Genomic DNA, 27,830 nt, shown 5'->3' with positions numbered 1-27,830 from the left:
TTCATGGTGTTACCCCTGAGCCTGGAGTCGTAAGCCCTGAGTTCTCTCTCTGCCTCTTTCTGGGGCCTTAGACCGCCTTCCTAGGAACAGGGGCTGTCTGAAACAGAGAGGGGCGCCTCTCGCCTGCATTGCCCACTGGAGACGTTTAGAGGAGGCTGATCCCCCATATCTGGGGCGGAGTGTAGAGGCAGGGCCCTGGGCAGGGCCTTTAGTCAGGCCTTGTTACCACCGTGTGACTGCCTTTCCCTGACCTCCACGTCTCCCTCAGTAAGGATGGAGCTGGTCGCCCTCACATCCAAGGACAGTTATAAGTGGTTGGTGAACAGCAAGTGGAAAATGTCTGGTCCGGGACCAGGCACCATTCAACTTACTGCAATTGTCCAGGTTCTAAGAGCATTGATTATAAGCTACTCCCCTTCTCTGGGGCCTCAGTTTCCCTCCGTCTGTACAATAAGCAGGTGATAGTACCATGTCCAGTGTCTGGTTGCAGTTCTGAGGTGACTGCCCCGAGTAGTGAGGGTGGCTTCGTCAGCGGCACAGCAGATGCCGCGACTAGGGAAATGGAGCCTCCCCCCTTACGTCACCCTGGGTCCTGCAGGCTGGGGGTGGGCTTCTGTGAGCCCTGCTTCTCTGAAAACTTTCAAAGCGGCCAAGCAGGTGAGCGCCTCCCCAAGAGCACTCACGGTTACCTGCCTGCAGAGAGCCTCGATGGGGGATGGTGTGGGCTCCAGCAGTGAGCAGATGCCCTTGGGCAGCCGCAGCTGTCCGGGGACCGCACGCCTGCAGGTTGTTGGGGCCCGGGGGGTGTGCGTGAGCCCTCCGTGCTGATCCGGGAGGTTGTCATCCATTGTGGCCGACTCAGCCTCAGTGCCCTTTGCTGCTCCCTCCCCAGATACCCCAGAAGCCCCCTGATGGGCCCTGGGTGCTGGGGGTGCAGCAGAGACCGATTCCTCCCTTCACGGAGGCTAGAGTCCACATCCCACATGAGAGCAAAGCAGACTTGGAGGGGTGGGGGCTCTTGTCCCGGACGTGAGCCTCAGAGACGTGGGGGAAGGGATGTGGATAGAGCCTTGGCCCCCAGGGCTGAGAAGGAATTAGGTGGGCAGAAGGGAACAGGCGTGCACAGGGCGTTTCTGGCAGAGGAGAGGATGAGGATGCAGGCCTTGCCGGGTGGTGGGGGAGGGCTGCAAGATAACAGGTGTTGAGGATCTGAACGCTCAGCCTGCTGTCAGCGTTCTCCATGCTGGCTGCCTGATGGGAATCACCTGGGCCATGTTTAAAAACTACCTGGGCCCTCCCCAAACGTAAATCTGTCTCAGGGGGTGGGTCTTGGCGTCGGTAGTTTTTAAAAGCTTGGCCAGGCATAGGCATGCATAGGTGGGGTTAAGCAACGCTGGGCATGTGTGAAGGTCTACGCTCCCTGCAGAGTTCAGGTCAGTTCGAGGGGTTTTATCAGCCAGGTAAGGAGTGTAGACTTCAATGTGATGGGAATGGACAGGAACTGGTTTGCATTTTACGAAGAGCTCTGTGGCTGCTGCATGGAAAGCGGATGGAAACCCACAGCGACTTGGGCAGAGTGAGGAGGGAGCCTGGACAAAGGGCCTGTCTCTGATCACTGATCAATAGTTGAAATCTGGAAATGCTGGCCCCGGGGCCTTGGTTGGTTGGTGGGAAGGGGAGGAGAAGCCTGGAGGAAGGGGTTCACCAGAGTCCCGGGAGGCGACTGTGGCTGTACCAGGAAAAGAAACTCGACTTCCCTGCTTGTCCTATCCTGCATGAGGCAGATTTGTTAGATTCTGTTTTATTTCCCGAGATAACTCTGTGGGTTCTGACTGGTGTGTCTTTAGAAGGAAGGTGGGTTTCTGTTTTTTTGTTTTGTTTTTTTTTGCACCCCCTCTCCACCCCCGTCAGAGTGTGAATGCACCCTGACTGACCCCCACCTCCCCCCACCCTCGGAAACCACCGCCTCTCCTCCAGGCCCAGACTTTCACCCAGCCTCAATCAACTCCCAGAAGCCTGGCAGTAGAGCAGATGCGGGTGCAGGGCTGGGATGTGGAGGCTGGGAGCCCAGATCTAGAATGAGGAAAGGCCTCCTCCCAGAACAAAACACCTGAATATCTCAAGGAGGCTCCCCTTCCAGCAGTGTTGAGTAGCTGGGCCATTAGTTATATCAACAGAGTTAAATAAATCAAACACAATATTGGTGTTTTGTTATTTGGTCACCTGAATCAAATCTGGAAGGTGGGTTTCTGGATCAGGGGACCTGCCTCTGTCTATCGGTGCACTGTTCTGGGTGGAGGTCTCCAAACAAAGACTGTCCCCACTCCCGTGGGGTCCTCAGACACCTTCTTGCCCTGCCAACCTGCCAACATCAGGTCGCCCTGGCTCCTCACTTTTTGGGCCTGGGTTGCCTTCTTCCTGCTCCCCAGCTTGGGCCTTGAAGCACTACGCTCCTGGGGCCAGGACAATAGCAGCCCTGGTTTGCTGGGCTGCCGTTTGGTGTGAAAATCGGGAACCCTGGTGGTGCTTGTGGGTTGTTCCAGCTCCGTCACGTTGGACGGGGTATTTCACTTTTTAGGACTTTAAAGTGACTGTCTGCAAAGTAATTTTGTTAGTTTTTGCCTCCCCAAACCCACCTGTGGATTGCACAGGCAAATGAAGTTAAGTACATATGCAAGTAAGTATCCGTGTGATAAGATTAATCAGTGGTCTCAGCTGCCGACAGCCTGATTCCTTTACCATGAAGGTCACCATTAGTGATTAGTTTCACCATTCCTTGATGGTCGTTGCCTGAGCCAGTATTTCATTAGGATTGTGAGATTATGATTTTCTTGTTTTTATCATTTCTTCTTTATTAATAAACCAGTTTTTTTCTGTAGCAAATAATTTTCACTCGTTTGTTAGTTATTAGGTTATCCTGAAATAGTTTATGCCAGAAAGGAAGGATGATTGCTGAGTTCTTTGCCTTTGGTGATCAGTTTGCAGGGAAATGGGTTGGTGTCCTAGCAATGTCCAGTAATGTTTAGTGACTTTGTTCTCCCTATCTTATCTCCTTCCTGCTTTCCTTTCTTCCTCTCCATTTTTCTTTCTCTTTCAGTATTTAGTCATAGCTGTTAACAAGCATCATAATTCGATTAGTTGTAGTTAAATTATTCCATCCTTGACCAGCAGAAACCACTTCAGGCTGGTGCTCTTGTCCTTTTAACCCAATTGTTTGAATCTTTGATAATTTCCTTGTTTCTGGTAAGATAGGATTTTTGTAGGCTCACTGTATAGTTTCCCAGTCCATGCCCTGAATTTGGCCACTTTTCCAAAGAACTGCTTTATTTTAGTGGGGAATGGCATTTAGAAACTATAATCTGGGGTTGAGGTGGGGGGGGGGGGTGTTCCTCATTGCTACTGGGTGGTCACTGCTTCCAGGCCTTATCAGTGCACAGAAGTAGGAAATACGTATATTTAAAAATAAGACAGTTGGAAGGTGGTTGCCAGAAGCGAGGGGAGAGTTTCCACTTGGGAGGATGGATGTAGGTGACGGTTGCACAACATTGTTGGTGTACTTAAGGACTGTATACATGAACATGGTTAAATAAATTCTGTGTTGTGCATATTTTACCAGAATAAATCCCTTATGGCGACAAAAAAAAATGGACAGAAATATATGAGCTTTACATGAGTATTTTTATATCAAACCGATTTTTAAATTGTAAGGATTTTGGTGAATTTTTGGTTTTATATTGTCTATTTCTGTCTTTATTACTTTTTTGGCCATGCTGTGTGGCATGCGGAATCTTAGTTCCCTGACCAGGGATCAAACCCAGGCCCCCTGCATTGGGAACCACTGGACACAAAGGAAGTCCCTATATTTGTGTATTTTTAATTTCATACTTCAAATTTTGGTCAGAATTCCTTCTATAATAATTCTGTGGTGATAATTATACCTGGTTCTAGCTTCTGCTCTGTTTTGGGACCTTTACTTCTGTACTTCATAGTCTGAATCTTCCCACGGTCTTCTTTTTTGACACAGACTTTACTGCCAGGTCTTACTGGCCCCTCTGGGGAGGCAGTTAAATCCACACCGAGTGTGACTTCCTCATCCACTGCCGGAAGTGGTGACAGAGTGTATGCCCACCAGATGGTCCGCACAGACTGCCGGGAACAGAAGCTCGATGCCTTCCTGCAGCCTGTGAGCAAGGCCCTGTCCAGTCAGCCCCAGGCTGTTGTCCCAGAGGACAGGACAGATGCTTCTAGTAGCGGGACCAGGCAGCAGGATGAGGAGATGCTAGAACTCCCAGCTCCTGCTGAAGTGTCTGCCAGGAGTCAGGCCTTAGAGGACGATGCAACAATGAGGACTGCAGACCTGGCCGAGAAGAGAGGGCCCTCTTCCAGCCCTGAGAACCCCAGGTATGATCTTGGGGGAAAGGCAGCTGGCCTTCTTTGTTCTTTGATGAAACTGCCTTCTAACTTGAACTGTCACAAAGTCCTTGCACCTTCTCTCTGCCTGTTCACCGTCTCCCTCCAGTGGGATGGTCCACTGTCTGCCTTTGACCATGGCTTGAGAGTCACCTATCACAGTGGGCTTTGAAATACCTTAAATGCCCATGATTCCAAACATTATTTGAAAACACATCAGAAAAAAAATCAGATTTATCCTTAATAATGAATTTTAATAAAGCCTCAACAGCAGAGGTGCCTGGGAACAGGGACCTAAAACATCTGGAGGATTCTTCATCCTTCTCCAAGCTGTTGTCACTCCTTTGAGAAGAAGCAGAGTTTCTCAGTTTAAATTATGAAACTACCTGAAGCGCATGGGCTAGTGGTGGAGAGCTAGGGGGAGGGAGACAGGAACAGCTGAACCAATGACTGTCAATTTAATTTCTTTAATTGGAATACATTTGCTTTGTAGCTCTGTGTTAGTTTCTGCTGTACAGCAGTGTGAATCAGCTAACCGTGTGCGTACCCCTCCGTCTTGGTCTCTACCCCCCTCCCACCCTCCTAGGTCGTGACAGCGCTGAGCTGAGCTCCTTGTTCTATCTAGCAGCTTCCCACCAGCTGTCTGGTTTACTCATGGTAATGTGTTTATGTCAGACCTTCCCTCCTCTTCCTCCTGTGTCCACACATCTGTTCTCTATGTCTGTGTCTCTGTTCTTGCCCTGTAAATAGGTTCATCTGTACTATTTTTCTAGATTCCACATATATGCATTAATATACAATATTTGTTTTTCTCTTTCTGACTTCAGCCTGTATGATAGACTCTATGGCCATCCATATCTCTACAAATGACCCAATTTCACTTCTTTTAATGGCTGAGTAATATTCCCTGTACATGTACACATATCACATCTTTATCTGTTTCTCTGTTGATGGTCGTTTAGGTCGTTTCTATGTTTTAGCTATTGTAAGTAGTGCTGCAGTAAACCCTGGGGTGCTTGCATTTTTTTGACTTACGGTTTTCTCAGCGTAGTAGGATTGCCGGGTCATATGGTAGTTTTGTTTTTTAAGAAACTTCCATACTGTTGTCTACAGTGGCTGTGCCAGTTTACATTCTCATCAACAGTTGAAGGTTCCCTTTTCTTCACACCCTCGCCAACATTTATTCATAGATTTTTTAATGATTGCCGTTCTCACTGATGTGAGAACTCACTGTAGTTTTGGTGTGCATTTTTCTAATGATTATGTTGAGCATCTTTTCATGTGCTGCTTGGCCATCTGTATATTTTCTTTGGTGTTCAGTGTACACTCTGTGGGTGCTTTAAGGACATCTCACTGGAATTTGTAAGGTACGTATTCCTTACTCAGCGTGTGCAGGCAGTGTCCCTGGAGCTCTGGGTGAAGTCCTTTGCCCAAGGCCATGTGTCCACCTGGTGGCTGACCACCAAAACCCGGGCTCTAAATGCCCACTGGAACTTGGGCCTGTTACTTGACTCTGGTTCGCTCATGTCCAAGTCAGTCTAGCAAGACAACTTCTAAGCATTTGTTTCCAGAGAATAATAAAGGGTGCTAACACTTACTGAGCATCCGCTGTGTGCCAGATATTTACATGCATTAGCTCAGTTCATGATCTTAACAGCCCTGCCGGGAAGTGTGATATTTTTATTTATCACTTGGGAAGGTAGGTGACACTACGAGCCATTGACTGCACAGCAAAGAAATCTTTTTAGACCAGGAACCAGAGTGCATCACTCCTTGCTGAAAACCACTTGGAGTGAAACCAGCCTGGCCGCCCCAGCCCATCACTGTCCTCCCCTTCGTGGCGCTTTGGCCGAACTCGTCCCTCGGCCCAGTAACTCTCCGACCTCTTGTCACCCAGGTCTCAACTCAGATGTCCCCTCTCACCAGAGACTGTCTTTGTCCATTTAATCTAAAGTTCTTTCCTTCTCCCCTCAGTCTGTTACCTTGTTTTATCTTCATCACAACATCTGTTGCTACTTAAAACGACCTTTCTCCTGTTGCTGTTTGTGCCACTGGACAGCCAGCATGGTGAAGGCAGGCGCCTTGTCATGGCTGAGTGAGGTTGGAGTTATGCAACAGTGATGGGTGGAGGGGAACCTGGAGGGTGGAGGGCTGAATGAATGAGACGTGGCGAGATCAGCACACATGCTCAAGCCCCTTCAGGTCTCTGAGCTGAGCCATGTCCAGTGGCCCCTTGCTTGGGCCCCAGAGGTGTCTGAGAAGCAGTATCCGGGAGAACAGACTGATCTGACTGGCTCCTTCGTGGGGCGGTCCCCCCCCCTCCCCCAATACGTGCAGATTTGGCACATAGAAGCTGCTTCCTTCTCCAAAATGCGAGGCAAAATTTGACTGACTTTAAAAACTTTAAAGATAGTGTTGACCTGCCAGTTCCTCATCTCCTTTGCAGAAAGAGGCCTCGGGAAGACTCTGATGTGGAAATGGTGGAGGATGCATCCCGAAAGGAGATGACAGCCGCTTGTACCCCCCGGAGAAGGATCATCAACCTCACCAGCGTTCTGAGTCTCCAGGAGGAGATCAACGAGCGGGGCCATGAGAGTACGTAAGTGCTGAGGGCTGCCTGCACCTCCTGTGGCTGGAACCGCTCTGGTGAAGGTTTCAGAAATGCAGGAAGCATGCTTGTCCTGATGGTCTCTGCAGTGTGCTGAGCGAACCTTGCTTTCTTTACTAATCCATGGTGGTGTCAGCTTCAAGGTAATTGACACCTGGGAGAGAAGAGAAAAAGTGAGTCTCTGGTTTCAGTCAGAGCGAATCATACTCTTGTTAAATCAGAGAAGTCAGAGTAAAGTGGTCATTTCAAGCAGTGGTCCCCATCCTTTTCGGCACCAGGGACTGGTTTCATGGAAGACACCATTTCCATGGACTAGGGGAGTGGACAAGGGAGGGATTGTTTGAGGGTGATTCAAGTGAGTTACATTTATTATGCATTTCATTTTTATTATTATTACATCAGCTCAACCTCAGATCATCAGGCATTGGGGACCCCTGATTTAAAGAATCTTCAGTTTGTTTCTATCTCAGCTAAAAGCAGTGTGCCCTGCCTGGGGTATGCTGTGACTGAGAGTACACAGGTTCTGGAGGGCCTGGTGTGTATCCAGGCAGCTCCCACGTCTGCTGTCTGCCCTTAGCCTTTCTGTGCCTAGTTGTTCCTTACCTGTAAAATGAGGTTAATTTTACCATTGAAGATTACTGGTGCTGATTAGAGATAAAATGGAAGTGAAACACTTGGTGCAGAGTAAGAAGTCAATAGCTATTTTTGTATCCTGAAGATAAAATGAAAAATCATTATTATTTTCCTCAGAAATAGTTTTCAGAACGCCCAAGTATAGAGTTCCATTTGAGTCCCTGTTACTCTGAAATGATGTTTATGGTTTTAGGAATGGAAGGAGGGCTCATCACCTCCTGGGGATCAATTGATGCAGGGACTGAGGTGTGTGGCAGTGACTTGTCCCTGATAGAAGTCCTGACCCCACTCTGGGTCACAGTCATGCTCTGGGTGGGTCCGTCGTTGCTGGGCAGTGTTGTACCCGAGTCTGTGCCGTTCAGCCCTGTCCTTGCCATTTTTCATCTACTGCACGTTTTTGATTAAACAAGTTACATTTTATGGCAGTGTTGAAAGTTATCTTAAAATAGGGCAACCTGGACTAGCTTTTAAATGAAATGACTGGCCAAGGAACAATTCAGGGCCTTTTCCACTGATCCTTAGCCTCCTAAACAGCTGTTCTGGCTCAGACACCCCTTGTCTCTTCTCTCAGTTACACACATTGGAATGAACTCAAGAGAGGCCTCAGTTTGCCTTCCTAGCTAGTTCTTGCTCATCTTCGCACTCTGGGCCCTTGTCTGTCTGCATGTGGGGGAAGGCGTGGGGTCTGCTCCCTCGGGAAGGCTGCACACTTCCTGTGATTAGGGCCTTGCCAGTTGTAGATGGCGCTGCCAACTGGCTTCTGATTTCTGTTTCCGTGAAGATTTGTTCCCCTTGCTTCTATTCCCTCTGTTACTGGCTTTCAAGCTGGGAGCTTTTAAAATAATTTTTAAATAATGAAAGGAAGGTGGGCCATGACTTGATTTATTTAGCAGTCTCCCTCACAGTTGTTTTAATTGACAGACTCCCTCAGATTTGGAATTTACTGAGTTTTCTCTAAGAGTTTGTATTTCTCATGCAGAGCAGGCTATTTAAAAGTTATAATTTCAGTGAATTTCTGAATAGTTGCAAACTATTTTCGGTAAGGTATAAATCTAATCTATACCAAGTTTGGTTAGGTTTGGAGTCCATTGCTAAGGTGATGATGAATCAAAATGTTCTAAAATTGTATGTTCATGCATATTACCTCATTTAATTCTAGAATAATCTTGTGAGGGAGGCAGAGCAGATGCTGTTATCTCTGTTTTAAAGATAAAGAAATGGAAGATGGAGAGATTAGTTGGAACATCCCCTCAGTGCAAAGCTGGTCTGGGTGCCTGCCTTGTGGAGGGGGGGGGTTGTTGCTAGCCCAGCCCACAGCAGGGGGGCTGGTCCAGAGCTTAGATGCAAAACTAGATCAGCTGCTTTAGATCACATGGTGGGATGAGTAAGACACGTGATCCCTGATCCCTCAGACTGAGGCTGTTTCCAGATGAGCAGGGCCGGGTTTTCCAGAGGAGTCCTGGTCTTGGTGTGGATAGTAGGGCTGCCTTTTGGAGCCAGGAGAATTCCGTTGAAGCTGCTACCACCTACAGTATTCCGTAGTCAGTCAGAAATCTGTTCATCTTTGTGGGGCATCTGTTGCCTGCTCTGTGAACAGGTGCTCCTGTTACAGCCCTTACTCGGCTGTTGTGATGAACACCTGAGACATCTGTTTATACAGCCCCAAGCAGGGAAGCTGGTTGAGTTAAATGCCTACAGGGATCTCTCTGAAGCTCGTATTTGGGGAAGTGGGCTAGAACCTGGCTGCACTCCCACAGAGCTATGTCCTGACCCAGGAAAGAAGTCAGATGCTTTTGATCTTGGGTGGCCTGGCCAGCTTGAAGCGGGTCTTGGATTCCCAGCCAGAGATTGAGGTTGGATCATAGCAGTGATAGTGTTAAATCCTAGCCACTAGACCAGTGGTCATTGACAAGGCCCTGGCCCTTTGGCTTTGCAGATAAAGAATTCCCACAGAGACAGAAAGCAGTGAAACAAGTGAAGTGTTTAATAAGAGGAAGAAGTTAAGTACAGGTGGGAAACACCGCTGTACTGACACTGAGGGGACTCAGACTGTCGCTGAGTCTCACCCTTGAGGCAGTTTGAGTTACTGTTATGGGGCATTTTTTCCTGTTTTTCTTTGGCCAGTCATTTTGATCTGCCTGCTTCAGAGCCCATATTTGGTATATCTCATGTGTGCACACTCATCTGTCAGCCGAGATGGACTCCAGAGAAGAGGTGTAACTTAGCATCGCTCCCCTTTTGCCCTCCAAGGAGCTTTCTATTCAGGAAGGTCTCCTTTGAGACTGAGAAAATGTGTGGTCTCTTATCTGGGGAGGGTCCAGCCTCCTCTCTCGATTGTCCTGCTATTGATATTTACGAGTTTCTGTCCCCAGGGAACGAACTTCAGTTGCTCACCCTGGGTTGGGGGGCACATCTACCACCTGCCTCAAATCCTCCTTGAGAGACATAGACCCCAAGAAATTTTTATCAGGAAGATAGATAAAGGGTAAAACTTCTGTAGCTTCTTCAGCTGGCCAGGGCCTCGTAAGACCCTACGTAGTTGGGTTCATGAAACTCTCTCCCTGTCTCCTTAAAGGGCCCCAGATTGCTCTTTCAGCAGGGTTTGCTGCGGGGAGTGACTGGAGTCCCTCCGTCACACTGTTCTGTGATGTCCCAGAGAAAGCAAACTACTTAGAGAAGCAAGGACTAAAGACCAGTAAAAGACTGTTACAATCAGACTCAAGCAAGGGTAGGAATCTGGTTATACAAGGTCAGCATATCTTTGTTAATCTCAGGCTTAAAATTTAGTATCTTTCTCTATTTCTAAAATGAAAGATCTGGGGGAAAAAAATAAATGAAAGATCTGAACCCGTTGGTCCCAGGCCTCCTCCTTGGACTGAAAGGTCTTAGTTGCAGATTTGCAACAGTATGGAAAACAGTGGTGAAAGTTGCTCAATTGTGTCCAGCTCTTTGCAACCCCATGGACTATACAGTCCATGGAATTCTCCAGGCTAGAATACTCGGGTGGGTAGCCTTTCTCTTCTCCAAGGCATCTTCCCAACGCAGGGATCGAACCCAGGTCTCCTGCATTGCAGGCGGATTCTTTACCACCAGGGAAGCCCAACAGAGCACTGGGCAAAATATAAATCAGGATGGCTGAGAAGAGAAAGTTTGTAAGAAAATGTTTCTAAGGAAAGGGTTAGGCAAGAGACATCAGAATTTTCTTCAATTGAAAAATGAACAATTCTGATTGATGAACAATACATTACTTTTCTGAGTCTAGGGTCTCTGGTGGAAGACCATTTTCCCCCAGGAACTTGGTTAAAATTCCTTACGGGGTGGACTTAGCTTGGGGTAAGCAAATCCAGCTTTCCATCAACTCACTGGAAGAAGCATGAATTTGTGCAGTGCAAGCCAGAGAGTTGTCTCTTCATCCTGTGGATAAGGGAAAGAGATATAGAGAAGCTAAGTCAGTTAGTAGCTTCATCATAGCACCAGTCAGGCCATAATTGAGTCACCCAGCGTGGGCAGAGAAGTTAAGTAAATTCCAAGAGCAAGAGTGAGAGCAGAGAAGACAGTAGTTATCCAAACCTACCAGAGCACATCAGTTATTCTGTAAATGGATTGGTGTACCAGAAGGCAAAAGGAAGATAGTAGCTATTACTTAGCCTCGGGTCTAAGACGTCTTTCTGTGCTTTTTGAATAAGAGGTTTAGGTCTTGGAGTGGCTTATTCATCTACCTGGAATTTTCAGGCTGTCTTGGGTCCTCTGGGTCCTGTAGAGCTGTGCTTACCAGCCTTTTTGGCACCAGGGACCAGTTTCGAGGAAGACGGTTTTTCCATAGACCGGGGTTGGGGGGCAGGGGATGGTTCAGGTGGGAATGTGAGCGATGGGGAGCAGCAGATGGAGCTTCGCTTGCTTGCCCACCACCTCCTGCTCTGTGACTCCGTTCTTAGCAGGCCTCACCACTACTGCTCCACAGCACAGGGCTTGGGGACCTCTGCTATACAGACTTGGAGAAAGGGTGGATTCACAGGGATGATTGGAATGTGGGTCTTCAGGTTCCTGTAACGTATCGGTGGAGACGGGTTTAATCCTGGACAAATGAACACAGCTGGTGACCCCCTGGAGTTTGCTATGGGAGCACTCAGCAAGATTTAGTAAGGACCTTTCCATTATGGGAATAGCTAGTCGCCAGGGGTTCATTTGTCTAGGTCTTTAAAAGTACCCAATCTCCAGGGTAACTGGGACTGTCATCTGGAGAGGACTGCACTCTGTTGCCATATTCTTGTCTAGCCTTCTGGACCTGGCCTAGGCTTATAATGTACCTAAGGTGAGCCTGGGTTCCTGAGTCAGTCAGCATGTCCAGAGTAAGGAATGGCCTTCTGTGTGCCATTTTGCAAGGGCTTAACTTAGTGGTAGTTTCAGGAGCTGCCCTGACCCTTAGGCAGGCTGCTGGCAGCAGGTGGTACCATGACTGTAACGTTTCCTGACAGTTTGCCCAAGGTTTTGTTTCGAGTACGATTATCCTGTTCCACTTTTCCTAAGGATTGAGGTCTTCAGGACGAATGGAGGTGGCACTTAATTCCCAAAGTCTGCGAAATCTGTTGTGTGATTTTTGCTCTAAACGAAGGTTCGTTGTCACTCTGAAGGTGATGGGGCAATCTGATTCTAGGAATAACTTCCTTTAGGAGCACCTTAGCCACTTCAGTTACTTTTTCTGTTCTATTAGGGAAGGCCTCCATCTATACAGTTAAAGTACCTGTAAAGACTAGTAAGTATTTGAAGCCCTGGAAAGAGGGCCTCTGAGTGAAACCTATTTGCAGTCCTCTCCTGGATAAATCCCACATTGCTGGATTGGGCTGACGAGGGGGAGGCTTGACGTTGCCTCCTGGATTATGGGTGGTGCAAAGGGCACAGGCTCGAGTTACTCTCTTAATTGTCTCCAGGAGCCCTTTCCCTGTAAAAACTTGGAAAACAGCTATAGGCGTTGCATCTCTCCCCAGCTGGAGAGAATCATGTAGCCCTTTAGTAATTTTCCAGTGGTAGGAGGAAGGAACGAGCAATTTCTGATCTGTGTGTCACCACCATCTGGCCCCTTAATTTCCCCCCGTTTCGTGCCTAGGTCTCTTCCGAATTGAGCACTTGGGGATAACATTAGAAGGGGTGAGGGACAGGATTAAAGCCATTTTTGTTATGGTCTCAGGGTACTTTGCTTGCTTCCCAGTCAGCCCTGTCATTTCCTCAGAAAATCTGAGAAGTTCCTTTTTGGTGCCCATGGCAATGAATACCTGCTACATGTTTTGGTTTTTGAACTGCTTCTATGAGATGTAGAATCTCAGCCCCACATTTTACAGGGAGATTTCTTGCATTTAGAAGTTGCATTGGACTTGCATTAGACGTCTTCTCTATTTGCAGGTAGCTATGTGGCATGCAAAACGAAGGCATATTTTGAGTCTGTGTATATGTCTATAATTTTTCCTTCCCTTGGGATTAAGGCTCACGTTAGGGCAATTAGCTCAGCCTTTCGGGCTGAGGTGTTAGGTGGCAAAGGCTGTGCCGCTCTAATACTGTAATTGCTCACATTGGCATACCCTGCCCTCCCGACTCCATCTCTAACGAAACTGGTGTTAGCACTTCCTCAGTTTCTATGGCCTGGCCTACAGGTCAGATCAGCAGGCACAGACCTGGTCAAGGGTTTTGAGGCAGGAGTGTGTTAGCTCTGTTAGCTCTTTTGGTAGGGTCGAGTGTGTGGCAGGTTTTGAGGATTGGTTCTGGGGAGTCAAGGGGCAAAGCCTGGTACTTGATAAGGCACCCTTCTAGTTTGCCTCTTACCTCTAAAGTTGCTGGTACTTGTGAGGGGTCTGGATTTCAAGTGGCTGTCCAAAGACAAGCTTGTTAGGTTTTTCCACCAATAAACCAGTGGCTGCTGCAGCCTGGAGGCAGTCAGGCCAAACTTGGGCCACAGAGTGTAGTTGCTTGAAAAAGTAGCCGTTAGGCTGAGGAGCTTCCCCTAGCTTCTGTGTAAGGACCCCCCAAGGCTGTCCCCTGCCTTTCAGCCATGCACAAGGTGAATGGCTTTTCCAAACTGAGGAGACCCAGAGCAAGGGCTCTGGTGAGGGCCTGCTTGATATTATTAAAAGACTTCTGTTCTCCATTCCAAAGTAACAGTTCCATATCTGGGCCTTTAATGGCCTCATATAGGGGCTTAGCCATTAGTCCAAATCCTAGAGTCCAAGTTCTACAAAATCCTGCCATGCTTCAAAAAAGATGGAGATGTTTCTTTGTCTTTGGAGTGCTTAGGCCTAATATAGTTTGTTTTCTATCTGGAGATAATTGTCTACTTCTGGAGTTTATAATATATCCCAGATATTTAACTTGTTGCTTTGTGCCTTTTTCTGAGAGACTCTAACCCCGGACCCCAAGGAAATTAGGGACTTCAATGATATTTTGATCTGAAGCTTCCATGGAGGGACTCCATATTAAAATATTGTCCAAATACTGTGGAATGATCCCTTCTTTTAGGTGTGTCTCCCTTAGTTCCTTTCCTAGGGCCTGGGCGAACAAGTGTGGGTTGTCCCGAAACCCCTGAGGCAATACTGTCTGTGTATACTGTTGCATTTGGTCTGAGTCAGGGTCAGTCCACCTGAAGGCAAACAGATACTGAGATGAGGGATGAACTGGGATGCCCCCCCCCCAAAAAAAAAGCCATCTTTGAGTCTAGCACAGTAAGCTATTTGGCATCCCCAGGAATCTGGGCTAATATGTTACAAGGATTGGCCATCAGGCTCTATATAGGGACCACTGAATCTTTCACTGCTTTAAGGTTTTGCGCTGTGCTGTGTTCCCCGTTCGGCTTAACAACTGGCAGAAAAGAAGTGTGGCGCATGGAGGCTGGAGGGCACCAGGAGGCCACGTCCTAAGAATTTCTCTGCACGGGGTTGTAAACTCTTCTTTGCTTCCAGCTTTATAGAATATTGTCTCCTGTTGGGATAGGCAGTTTCTGGTCTAAACTAATTCTTACATGTTGGGCATTTATGGCCCTTCCAGGGATTCCTTTGTCCCATACTGAAGGGTCTGCTGTTTGTAGAATATGCCTGGGAATAGGACTTTGCTCTTCTGGCTGATGTTAGAGGCAAAATAAGGGGCTGCCTGGGTCCTCCTGTCCGGAGTATGGCCCTGAGGAAACTCAGAAGGTCTCTCCCAAGGAGAGGGGTGGGACACTCGGTACAACAAAAAGGCATGCGAAATCAACTGCTGCTCAAGTTGGCATGTGCAAGGCCCAGTAAAATAATGGATGCGAGACTTTCCCTCGACATCCATTATAATACAGCTTTTGAAGGAAAGAAGTTCAGTGTGAGGAATCAGGACAGGGTAAGTGGCTCCCTTGTCAATTAAAAAATCGATTTTCTTATCTGTCAGTCAAGGACTACCTGGGGCTCCTTGAAGGAGATAGATGTCTCGTTGTGGGGGAGCCACCAGAGTCCCCGGGCCGCCTCAGTCGTCCAGCATGGCCATCTCAGGAGCGGGAGCCCTACCTCCCCTTCAGGAAGGAGTGAGGTCTGTCTTCCAGTGACCTGTTTGTTTGCAGGCTGGGCATGGCCCAGGGGGATCTTTCTGGCAATCTTGGGCCCAGTGGCCAGTTGATTGCATTTGTAGCATTTCCCTGTTGGTGTTACCTTCGGACAGATAGTTGGACTTTCTTGGTGCCTTTGGGTTGTCCTGAGGTTACAAGGCGTGGGTGAGAGCAGTGGCCGTCAGTTTTGCGTGCGCCCTGCCTGCCCTTCCTCATGTTGGGTTCCCTCTTCCTCCTCAGCTTGATCTCCATTATTAAATACCCTAAAGGTCACCCCTAAGAGATGGGGCATGAGTGTTTGTGGGCCAAATTGTAACTTCTGGAGGTTCCACCTAGTGTGAGGGGCAGACTGGCTGATAAAGTTCTGTCCCAGTAGGGACTGACCTTCACAAGTGGAGGGATCTATGTTGGTCTGTTTCCTAAAAGCCTCCACACACCACATGTGAAAGAAGGATGGATTTTCTTTTTCTTCTTAGGTCATTTCTTTAACCTTTTCATAGTTAACTGACTTTTTGAAATACACTTTCTCTTCCCTTCTAATGGACACTGGATAAATGCTTCTTGGCTTCTGTTCCTTCCCAGGAATTATAATTCCAAGAGGGTTCCTGATCTGGGACTGGGTCTTCACTCAGAGCATAATGTTTGGGTTGGTCTCCGGTAAACTGGTCAGTTCCCTCTGACCTGCTGTCCAGATTCTGTTTTTCCTCAAAAGTACAATGAGTAGATAGGACTACTTGGACATCCTTCTGGTTAAATCATAGACCAGAGTGGGGACGTAAGACCGTTCAGCAAACTTTACTAGGGTCTTCAGAAAATTGGTCCAGTTTCTGTTTATACTGGGCTGTATCAGTTAAAGAGAAGGACACGTGCTCTGTCCCTTTTCCATTTGCCACTTCTCTGACAGGGCATACTTTTCCTAAGCCTGGGTGATAGGAAGCTCCACTGTAAGTTACCCCAGAGGGACTAGTCTCTCTTCTTTGGGGTAACAGAGGGTATGAAGGGACGTAGGGAGGTGGAGTTTAGGATTGATCAGAGGGAGCGAGAGAAGTAGGTGACTCTGAAAAAGTACAGATGCTGTTGTTAGGAGTGGGGGGAGCTAGATTTCCCCCCGAGAGATGGAAACTTACAAGGAGATCATCTAAAATGTCAGGAGAGTCTTCTTGTTCCCCAGGTTTTTAGTATATATGCTGGCTAAGCGAGCACATTCCCCAGGGTTTGAATTATAAGACCCATATAGGGCGAGATGTTGGTAAAGGACCATGAAAGCCTGAACATAGGGAATCTCACTCCACTTTCCCATCTTGTGGCAGTAAAGATCCAATTGCAGAATGCTATTATAATTTAGAAACCTGTTTTCAAGGCATTTTTCTCCATTCCCCAATTTATACAAAGACCAGGCACTGTGACAGTAGAGTTTGTTTCTCCTTTTCTGTTGTTCAGTCCCTCAGTTGTGTCCGACTTTTTGCAACCCCACGGACTGCAGCACACACGTTTCCCTGCCCTTCACCATCTCCTGGAGTTTGCTGAAACTCATATCCATTAAGTTGGTGATGGCATCCAACCATTTAATCCTCAGAGAAGCTCTCTCCTTTATTAGCCCTTCAATTTAAAAAAAAGGCCACTTGTTAACGATACACTCCAGAAGTGTTTCTCCTGGCTTGGGGGGATCCTCCCATGCTGAATAACCTGCAACCAAAAACAAGAGAGCACTCCTGGAATGGAGTGTGGCATCCTGGGAATGTTTACCAGGAGGCATTAACCTGAAGGGGTTTGGGGTGCCCCTGAAATTCTCTTCAAACCTGATGGGACTTCATATGTCCTCTTCACTCTCTGGTTGGTTTCTGGCCCCCAAGATACCCTGCTCAGGGCACCCAACCCAGCACAGCCGGAGAAGGGCTTTTGAATCAGTGTAGACAGGTTGCCAGGACTTCCCTCAGGGATCTGTTGTTTATAGAGCTTCTGTCCTACGATAAGTCCTCCTGTGCTGGAGTGTATTCCCTGAGACTGAGCATCTACAAAGTTTATATTATAATTCGGGCTTCTGGTAGCGGCCGACCTGATAGGCTCTCTGTAGCAGTGTGGAGGCTGCCATGCCTGGAGTGAAGGGGGTCCAGTAGGTGTAAAGAGGAATCCTTGGAGAAGTTGGAGCTGGGTGCTATGGAAGATGGCATGGGGTTCAAGACTTGAGGGCCAGGAAGTGGAGAAATTCTCAATAGTAAATTTCTGGATGTTGAGGTGAGAGACTAGACCGCTGAAGAATTCCAAATCTTTTGTCCTATCTTCCTGGCAGCTAAGATAGAACTGGGGGGACTTCCTGGTGGTCCAGTGGCTAAGACTCTGTGCCTCCAGTGCAAGGGGGCCCAGGTTTGATCCCTGGTCAGGGAACTAGATCTAAAATGCCACAACTAAAAGTTCTCACATGCCATAACTAAGCAGCCAAATAGATAAACAAATATTTATAGTAAAGGAAAAAAGAATTGGGAACCGTTTGATTTTTGTCTGATGCACATGCACTAAATTAGGCAGTGGCAGGGATGCAGTTTAGGAATGATATCTAGGAAATCTTTCCATAAAAGGGTGTAGAGAAAAAAAGTAAGAAATAGACCTTGTTCAAGTAAAGTGGGAAAGAATACCTTAGTGGAGGTTTCTGTATGGGAAAGTTAGAGTGAGAGTGAGACCCCCTGGGCTTCTGCGTGGTCAGAAATTGCGTTTCTGCCATGTCCCGAAGGACAGCATTAGCTGTCACCCAAACATTTGAATCTGCACAACCTGCGAAATTCTCCTGCCACCCCCAGTGTCCCAGGGAGCCATAATGCTGTGAGTGGACAGACATTATGTCCTGTGGGTCTTGAAAGTGAAGGGGATAGTGAGAGAAAGAAAGCAAGAGTAAAAGCCACAGCTGGGCAAACTCCATGGTTTCTCTTGACTTCTTGAATTCCCAAGTTTCGGCACCAAATAGGATCTTGGGTGGCCTCGGCCTGCAGCTGCTTAGAGCCAGGCTTCGGTTCCCTGGCCAGAGATTGAACTTGGCTCACAGCAGGGGGAGCACCAGATGCTCGCCACTGGACCAGTGGTCAGTACTGGCACTTCAGCTTTGCAGATGAGGGATTCCCACAAAGATGGAAAGTAGTGAAACAAGTGAAGTATTTATTAGGAGGAAAAAGTACAGTCCGTGTGGATAGACACTTGGGGCAGACTCAGAGTTGCTGAGGCTTGCCCTTGTGGCAGTTGAATTACTTTTATGGGGCATCTCTTCTTGTTTCCTTGGCCAGTCATTTTGATTTACCTGGTTTAGAGTCCAAATTAGTTTATATCTCAGGACCCTCCCATATGTAGGTATGCATCTCTTAGCCAAGATGGATTCCACCAAAGAGGATTATGGGTAGTGAGCATCAGTTGGCATCTCTCCCCTTTTTGAACTCCAAGGAGCCTTTCTGTGCATGTATAACTGGGGAGGTCTCTTTGGTTCAAGAATGAGAAATATGTGGTCTCTTATCTTCTATCTGGGCAGGGCCCTGCCTCTCTGAACTTTCCTGCTATTCTTGTTTTGAAGTTTCAGTCCCCAGGGAATAAGTCTCCTATCGTTTTACCCTGTGGGAGCCCATCTACTTCCTGCCTCACTTTCCTTTAGCGACATTTTTAGTTGCATTTATTTGTGTAATTATTTTATTATGGTGCCAGGCATAGTGCCTGGCTTGGGGACTCAGGAGATCTTTACTGAAGGAGTGATTGGGAAGAACCACCTCAGAGGGGAAACCCTGGAATCTGTAATCTGAAGGCATGTCAGGGTTGAGCACTCCATCAGACAACCCTCTTGAGTCTGGATTTATCCATTCCTTGTGAATACACTTTCCAGCAACAAGTGAGGTTAATTTCTGGCCCAACATCCAGCCACCTGTTCCGTGGAATTAGGCTCATCCTGGATTAGTAACAATCAAGTTACTTATTGCCAGTCACATAATTTTGATCCATTAATTAAGGAGGATGAGGAATGTCGTTATTTGCTAACACTTAAATCAGAAATTGGGCTTACCATTTTATCTGCAGCTTTATTTTCTTGGTCTTTGGTGAACAGTCCTGGGTCTTTTTTTTTTTTTTTTTTTTTAAATTTTATTTTATTAGTTGGAGGCCGACCACTTCACAACATTTCAGTGGGTCTTGTCATACATTGACACGAATCAGCCATTGAGTTACACGTATTCCCCATCCCGATCCCCCCTCCCACCTCCCTCTCCACCCGACTCCTCTGGGTCCTCCCAGTGCACCAGGCCCGAGCACTCGTCTCATGCATCCCACCTGGGCTTGTGATCTGATTCACCATAGATAATATACATGCTGTTCTTTTGAAACATCCCACCCTCACCTTCTCCCACGGAGTTCAAAAGTCTGTTCTGTACTTCTGTGTTTCTTTTTCTGTTTTGCATATAGGGTTATCGTTACCATCTTTCTAAATTCCATATATATGTGTTAGTATGCTGTAATGTTCTTTATCTTTCTGGCTTACTTCACTCTGTATAATGGGCTCCAGTTTCGTCCATCTCATTAGAACTGATTCAAATGAATTCTTTTTAACGGCTGAGTAATATTCCATGGTGTATATGTACCACAGCTTCCTTATCCATTCATCTGTGGATGGGCATCTAGGCTGCTTCCATGTCCTGGCTATTATAAACAGTGCTGCGATGAACATTGGGGTGCACGTGTCTCTTTCAGATCTGGTTTCCTCGGTGTGTATGCCCAGAAGTGGTATTGCTGGGTCATATGGCAGTTCTATTTCCAGTTTTTTAAGAAATCTCCACACTGTTCTCCATAGTGGCTGTACTAGTTTGCATTCCCACCAACAGTGTAAGAGGGTTCCCTTTTCTCCACACCCTCTCCAGCATTTATTGCTTGTAGACTTTTGGATAGCAGCCATCCTGACTGGCGTGTAATGGTACCTCATTGTGGTTTTGATTTGCATTTCTCTGATAATGAGTGATGTTGAGCATCTTTTCATGTGTTTGTTAGCCATCTGTATGTCTTCTTTGGAGAAATGTCTGTTTAGTTCTTTGGCCCATTTTTTGATTGGGTCATTTATTTTTCTGGAATTGAGCTTCAGGAGTTGCTTGTATATTTTTGAGATTAATCCTTTGTCTGTTTCTTCATTTGCTATTATTTTCTCCCAATCTGAGGGCTGTCTTTTCACCTTACTTATAGTTTCCTATAAGCAAAAGCTTTTAAGTTTCATTAGGTCCCATTTGTTTAGTTTTGCTTTTATTTCCAATATTCTGGGAGGTGGGTCATAGAGGAACCACGAATAGCCAAAGTAATCTTGAGAAAGAAGAATGGAACTGGAGGAATCACCCTCCCTGACTTCAGACTCTACTACAAAGCCACAGTCATCAAGACAGTATGGTACTGGCACAAAGACAGAAATATAGATCAATGGAACAGAATAGAAAGCCCAGAGATAAATCCACGAACCTATGGACACCTTATCTTCGACAAAGGAGGCAAGGATATACAATGGAAAAAAGACAACCTCTTTAACAAGTGGTGCTGGGAAAACTGGTCAACCACTTGTAAAAGAATGAAACTAGAACACTTTCTAACACCATACACAAAAATAAACTCAAAATGGATTAAAGATCTAAATGTAAGACCAGAAACTATAAAACTCCTAGAGGAGAACATAGGCAAAACACTCTGACATAAATCTCAGCTGGGTCTTAATGTATACACTCTTCTATGTTTATCACCAGATGACAGGTTCTTTTGGTTCAGTGAGTCAGCTCAGCAGACATTTATCAGATGTCTTCTCTGTACAAAGTATGCTGTGTCCCTGAGGCAAAAAACCCACTGAATAAGTTCAAACCCTTGACTTAAAGGAGTCCATGCTGTTGGGGGGGTGTTTGGTAAATGGCTGCCAGCTTGTGACGTAAGGTCGAATGAGAGACATCCTGGGACAGACAGAAGGCCACGTCAGCCAGGGTGACAGGGTGACATTTCCCTGGCAGGGCTGCTGGGTCTACTGAGGCAGGGCCAGAGGCCCTGGCCCCCGGGGGCTGCGGGCAGGTGAGAGCTTGCTCCTGGAGGGGCCCTCAGGAGCCGGGGGACTGCTCGCCCTTCCTCTGGGCACCTTCACTCGCTAGTGCTCAGAGATACGTGCTCAGGATGTAGGGTGCCCTTGTGAACGTGGAGGTGTGGTTTGGCGTTGAAGCACAGAGGATTTGGTCCCATCTTGGTGCTGGTAGAGTGACAGGAGATGCCCGCAGACCCCAGTGCTGTGGGCATAGCTGGGGAGGAGCCCGGCCTGTCCTCCTTGCCGGCCTCCTGCCTGGGTAGAGCCCCGCCTCCCCGCCCCCGGCCGGGCTGCGCCTCGGTAGCTGTGGGTGCGTCAGAGCTTCCGTGAAAAATGTGTACAGAAAAATCTCTGGTCCCTTTTTAGTGGATTACACTGCTTCTCTTTTCTCCAGTGCCTCATTATTCAAGATTATTTGATGTTCTCCAGCTTTTAAAATAATTATTTTCCACCTACGCAGAACATCCTGTAGAGACATTGAGTTTCCAGTGGGAACAGAGGGGAACACTTATGTTAAAATTAGGAAAATAAGCCTCTTTTGGGGAGGGGGAGCAGAGAGTATTGCAGAACTTATGTAACAGTGCAGGAACTCACATGTGGTGCCTGAGTTTAAAAACAAAAATGTGATGTGGAGGCCTACTGCTGTCCCCAGACACTTGCCCTGTTGTCTCCAGCCCCTCTCCTCCATTCCCCTTTGTAGGGGTGGGGCTTTTACTTCCTTCATTAAATGTATATTTATGTACTCACGTGCACAGGCACTCAGATAAGTTAGCAGATGCAAAACTGTGCTTGTAAAACATAATTAGGAGCTACTGGAGAAAACATGGACAACACCACTGTTTAAAAAAACACCGGTGTTTGACACCACTGCTTAAAGAAGCAACAGCGATGTGCTGCTTGCCCGTCCCAGCCTCTCCCCCCTCTCTTAGGGTAACTGTGACCTTACATTTTGTGACTATTATTTCCTTTCTTTTATTAGAATTTTACCACCCATGTTTGTAGCCCTACAAAACTTACTGTTGTGCAGATTTTAAACTTTATATAGAGGGAAATATACTGTATTTTTCCTCACTGTATATAAGTATGCACACACATTGCTAAAATTCACCCATCTTGCTATGCTCTGGTTTGCTTTTTCTGTCTGTGACAGATTCCACTTTCTGATTCTGCCCTGTGTTTACTCATTCATTCTGCGGTGGAAGAACATGCGGGGGACTTCAGGGGCCCCACCTCTGCCTCTCAGCCCCCAGCCCCTTTCCTAGACTTGAGCAGATCATGAGCTTGGCGCACTGGCCGGCAAGCTCTGTGTAGGGTAGACACACCACCCGGCTGGCTCCTAAAAGTGACCGTTTGTCTTCCAGACGGGTCGCTAAGTGTGTGGTCCCTCCAACAGTGTAGACAGCTGCTTTGCCTCAGTTTTTCTCCAGCGTTTGATATTGTCGACTTTTTACTGGTTTCTTGTTAGTGAAATGGTGTCTAATGGTAGTTTTCATTTACACTTCCTTGGCCTTTGATAAAGTTGACTAAGTATTTCCTTTTGGTAAGTGCCTGTTTCTAGCTTTCTGCCCATGTTTCTGTTGGGTTTTTGGTCTTTTCTGATTTTAAGAGTGTTTTATGTAATGTAAACATTAATCAGTTATCTGAGAACATCTTCCTTCAGTTTAGGGTTCATGGGGTATGTATTTTTTTTATGAATGCTTGTGTGTGTGCGTCTGCACACGTGTGTGTGCATGTTAGTTGCTCTGTCATGTCCGACTCTTTGTGATCCCATGGACTGTAGCCCACCAGGCTCCTCTCTCTATGAAATTGCTCCTGGCAAGAATACTGGAATGGGTTGCCATTTCCTTCTCCAGTAATGAATGCTCCCCCCATATATATATATATATATTTTTTTAATTAAGACAATTTTATATTGGAGTATAGTTAACAATGTTGTGTTAGTTTCAGGTGTAGAGCAAAACAATTTACATTCCCACTAAAGTGTAGGAGGGTCCTTTTTGTCCACACCCTCTCCATCATTTATGGTTTGTAGACTTGATGATGACCATTTTGACTGGTGTGAGGCAATAGCTCATTATAGTTTTGATTTGCATTTCTAATAATTAGTGATCTTGAATGTCTTTTCATGTGCCTCTTGGCCATCTGTATGTCTATCTATGTGACTTCTATGTCTACCTAAATATCTGTTTAGGTCTTCTGCCCACTTTTTTGATTGGGGATTTGGGTTTTTGATACTGACGCGCATGAGCTGTTAATTTTGGAGGTTAATCTGTTGTTGGTCACATCATTTGCAAATATTTTCTCCTGTAGTTTGTCTGTTTTGCTTATGGTTTCCTTTGCTTTGCAAAAACTTTTGAGTTTAATTACGTCCCACTTGTTTATTTTTGTTTTTATTTCTATTACTTTAGGAGATGGGTCAAAATACACGTTGGTCTGATTTATGTCAGAGTGTTTGCATATGTTTTCCTTTAAGAGTATTATATAGTGTCCAGTCTTACTTTAAGGTTTTTAATCCATTTTAAATTTATTTTAGCATATGATGTTAAAGAATGTTCTAACTTCATTTTTTTTACATGTAGCTCACTAGTTTTCCCAGGACTGTTTATTGAAGAGACTGTCTTTTTTCTCTGTTGTGTAGTCTTGCCTCTTTTGTCTCAGATTAATTGATCATAGGTACATGGATTTATTTCTGGGCTTTCTCCCCTGTTCCACTGATTTATATTTTTATTTTTGTGCCAATACCATATTGTTGTGATGACTGTAGTTTTATAGTGTAGTCTGAAGCAGCTCCATTTTTCTTTTTCAAGATTGCTTTGGCTGTTCGAGATCTTTTGTGTCTCCATACAAATTTTAAGATTTTTTTGTGTGTGTTCTAGTTCTGTGAAAATGCCATTGGCAATTTGGTAGGGATTGCATTGATTCTCTAGATTGCCTTGGGTAGGATAGTCATTTTTACAGGATTGATTCTTCCAGTCCAGGAATATGGTATGTCTTTCTGTTTGTCATCTGTGATTTCTTTCATCAGTATCTTACCGTTTTTGGAGTACAGGTTTTTGCCTCCTTAGGTTTATTCCTAGGTTTTTATTTATTTTTTTGATGCAGTGGTAAATGGGATTGTTGCCTTAATTTCTCTTGCTGATTTTTTGTTAATGTGAAGAAATGTAACAGATTTTTGGGTGTTTATTTTGTATTCTTCAACTTCACTGAATTCATTGATGAGCTCTAGTAGTTTTGTGGTAGAATGTTTAGGATTTTCTATGTATGGTATCATGTCACCTGTAAACAATGGCTGTTTTACTATTTCTTTTCCAAGTGGTGAGAGTAAACATCCTTGTCTTGTTCCTGACCTTAGAGGAAATGCTTTCAGCTTTTCACTGTTGAGAACATTGTTAGCAGTTTTGTCATATATGTCCTTTATTATGTTGAGGTATATTCCCTCTATGCCTACTTTCTGGAGAGTTTTTATTATAAATGGGTGTTGAATTTTGTCAGAATCGTTTCTGCATCTATTTAGGTGTTTTTTAAAAAAATGATTTATTTTTGTCTGTAATGTGTCTTCGTTGCTGTGTGTGGGCTTTCTCTAGTTGCAGCAAGTTGCTGCTGCTCTTCATTGAGGTACATGGGCTTCTCACTGCAGTGGCTTCTCTTGTTGCAGAACATGGGCTGTAGGCACACTGGCTTCAGTAGCTGCGGTTCATGGGCTCAGTCATTGCAGCTCTTGGGCTCTTGTGGCACACAGGCTTAGTTGCTTCTCAGCATGTGGGATCCTCCTGGACAAGGGATTGAACCTGTGTACCCTGCATTGGCAGGCGGATTTTAAACCACTGAACCACCAGGGAAGTCCTGATTATATGATTTTTATTCTATTTGTTGATGTGTATCACACTGATTTATTTGCAAATATTGAAAAATCCTTGCTTCCCTGGGGTAAATCCCACTTAATCATGGTGTATGGGTTTCCCTGGCAGCTCAAACAGTAAAGAATCTGCCCACAATGGAGGAGACTGGGATTCGATCCCTGGGTCAAGAAGATCTCCGGGAAAAGGGAATGATTACCCACTAAGGTATTCTTGCCTAGAGAATTCAGTGGACAGAGAGAAAGCCTGGTGGGCTCCAGTCCATGGGGTCATGAAGAGTTGGACAGGACTGAGTGACGAGAGAGAGAGAAGAGATGGTTCTTTTAATGTATTGTTGGATTCTGTTTGCTGCTATTTTCTGGATGACTTCTGCGTTTATGTTCACCGGTGATACTGGTCAGTACTTTTCTTTTTTTGTGGTATCTTTGTCTGGTTTTGGTATCATAATGATGGTGTTTGGGGGTGTTTCTTCCTCTGCAAATTTTTGGGGAGAGTTTCAGAAGGATAGGTGTTAACTCTTCTCCAAAAGTTTGATAGAATTTACCGGTGAAGAATTCACCATTCATGTGATCCTGGACATTTGTTGGGAGCTTTTTGTACTTGTGATTGGTCTGTTCATATTTTCTGTTTCTTCTTGGTTCAGTCTTAGGAGATTGTACCTTTCTCAGAATTTGTCCATTTCTTCTAGGTTGTCCATTTTATTTGCATATAGTTGCTGCAAGTAGTCTGCCATGATCCTTTGTATTTCTGTGATGTCTGTAAGTTTTAAATTTTTTAGAGAATTATTTACTTATTTATTTTTCACGAGATGGGGTTTTCGTTGCTGCAGGCAGGCTTTCTCTGGTTGTGGTGGCTTCTCTCGTTGCAGAGCACAGGCTCTAGGCTTGCAGGCTTCAGTAGCTGCAGCACGCGGGCTCAGTAGGCGCTGCACACAGGTGCAGCAGTTGTGGTGCGCAGGCTTACTTGCCCCGAGGCTTGTGGGATCTTCCCAGACCAGATGTTGATCCCCTGTGCCCTGCATTGGTAGGTGGTTTCCTAACCACTGGACCACCAGAGAAGTCCCTCCGTTGTATCTTTCCTTTTTCGTTTCTAATTTTATTGATTTAAACCCTCTCTCTCTCTTTCTGGATGAGTCTGGCTAAAGTTTTATCAGTTTTGTTAATATTTTCAAAGAATCAGCTTTTAGCTTCATTGATCTTTTCCAGTTCTTCTCTATTTCATTTATTTCTGCTCTCATTTTTATGATTTCTTTCTTTCCACTAACTATGGATTTTGCTTGTTCTTTCTTTAGTTGCTTTAGGTTTAACGTTATTTAACGTTGTTTGTTTGATATTTTTCTTCTTTCCTGAAGTAAGATTGTATTGCAGTAACCTTCTGTCTTAGAACTGCTTTTGCTGTGTCCCATCAGTTTTGAATCACCATGTTTTCATTGTCATTTGTCTCTAGATATTTTTTGATTTCCTCTTTGATTTCTTCAGTGATCCATTGATTGTTTAGTAGCATATTACTTAGCCTCCATGTATTTGTTTTTTACAGGTTTTTTTTTATCTTGTGGTTGATTTCTAATCTAATAGCATTGTCAACTTAAAAAAAAATGCACAACGTGAGAGTTGCAAGTTAAGTTTTTTTGGGGCCAAATGAAGACTATAGCCTTGGAGACAGCATTTCAGGTAGTTATGAGAAACTGCTCCAAATAGGTAGGGGAGGAAGGTCAATATATACATGACTTTGGTGAATGGGGATTGCATGCAGTCAGTCACATATTTTTGCAGAAGGTCTTGTGAGGGTTACTGTTAGTCATGAGGAGCAGACATCACCATGAAGGAATTTAGTGCTTTTCTAGATAATGAGGAGATGCAAGAACTGGACTCATAAAATCAGCTCCTGAAAATACCTAATTATCTGAAGACCTGTTCTGCCCGTTTTTCTAGAGAACAGAGTGTCTCATTCCTGATCCTCTATCCTGAAATCCCTCCCAGGCGTGTTGAAGGTCAGCAGCACATGATTTAATCCTTGTAGAGGCAGATGGCAAGTGCCCGTGGCAAGTGCTGTTTTGTAGTTGACAGGGCCCCTTGATGGTAATAAATTCGTTCCATGGTGCTAGTAAGGTGCATTCCTAGATGGTGAAGATTTTGGTGATAGACCACTCAGTGTGGTCTTATGAACAGTAACTAAAGATCTCTGGGCCACCCAACTTCTAGTCTTTTTTGGTCCAAGAGAAAAATTCCCTCTTACTGCATCTTCCCATATCTAGAATTATACTACTACAATCATTGGTCGCATACAGAATTATATGTTTGATCAACTGCTTCAAGTTGCCTCAGTGTGTTAGTCATTAAGTCGTGTCTGACTTTTTGTGACCCCATGGACTGTAGCTGGCCAGTCTCTGTCCATGGGATTTCCCAGGCAAGAATACTGGAGTGGGTTGCCATTTCCTTCTCCAGGGAGGTCTTCCCAACCCAGGGATCAAACTTGGGTCTCCTGTGTTAAAGGTGGATTCTTTATCATCTGAGCCACCAGGGAAGCCATCATTATTTTTTTGGAGGCTCAGTCACACATTTGGTAATACAAAAAATGCTTATCTTGTATAACAGGCAAAATGCCAATAATATAGCTAATAACTTTAATAGAGTTGTAAGTAAATATTTAAGCCAAGAGCTTCCCACACCAAACTGATTTTTGAAGAGCTTGTCAAGACTAGGGTGT

The 27,830-nt window shown here is 45.6% G+C and overlaps 1 protein-coding gene across 1 annotated transcript in view; it reads left to right on the top strand.

Moving 5' to 3' along the window:
- MLH1 (mutL homolog 1) overlaps positions 1-27,830 on the top strand; it is an 84,426-nt gene that overhangs the window by 18,748 nt on the left and 37,848 nt on the right. The window contains exons 12-13 of the mRNA XM_065932971.1: positions 4,025-4,401; positions 6,857-7,005. Of these exons, the coding sequence (XP_065789043.1) occupies positions 4,025-4,401; positions 6,857-7,005 (526 nt within the window). The remainder of the gene's footprint in view (positions 1-4,024; positions 4,402-6,856; positions 7,006-27,830) is intronic.

The sequence above is a fragment of the Muntiacus reevesi genome, chromosome 4 (assembly GCF_963930625.1).
Source record: "Muntiacus reevesi chromosome 4, mMunRee1.1, whole genome shotgun sequence".
In the NCBI taxonomy this organism is placed as follows: Eukaryota; Metazoa; Chordata; class Mammalia; order Artiodactyla; family Cervidae; genus Muntiacus; species Muntiacus reevesi.
This window is presented reverse-complemented; position numbering and strand designations above follow the sequence as displayed.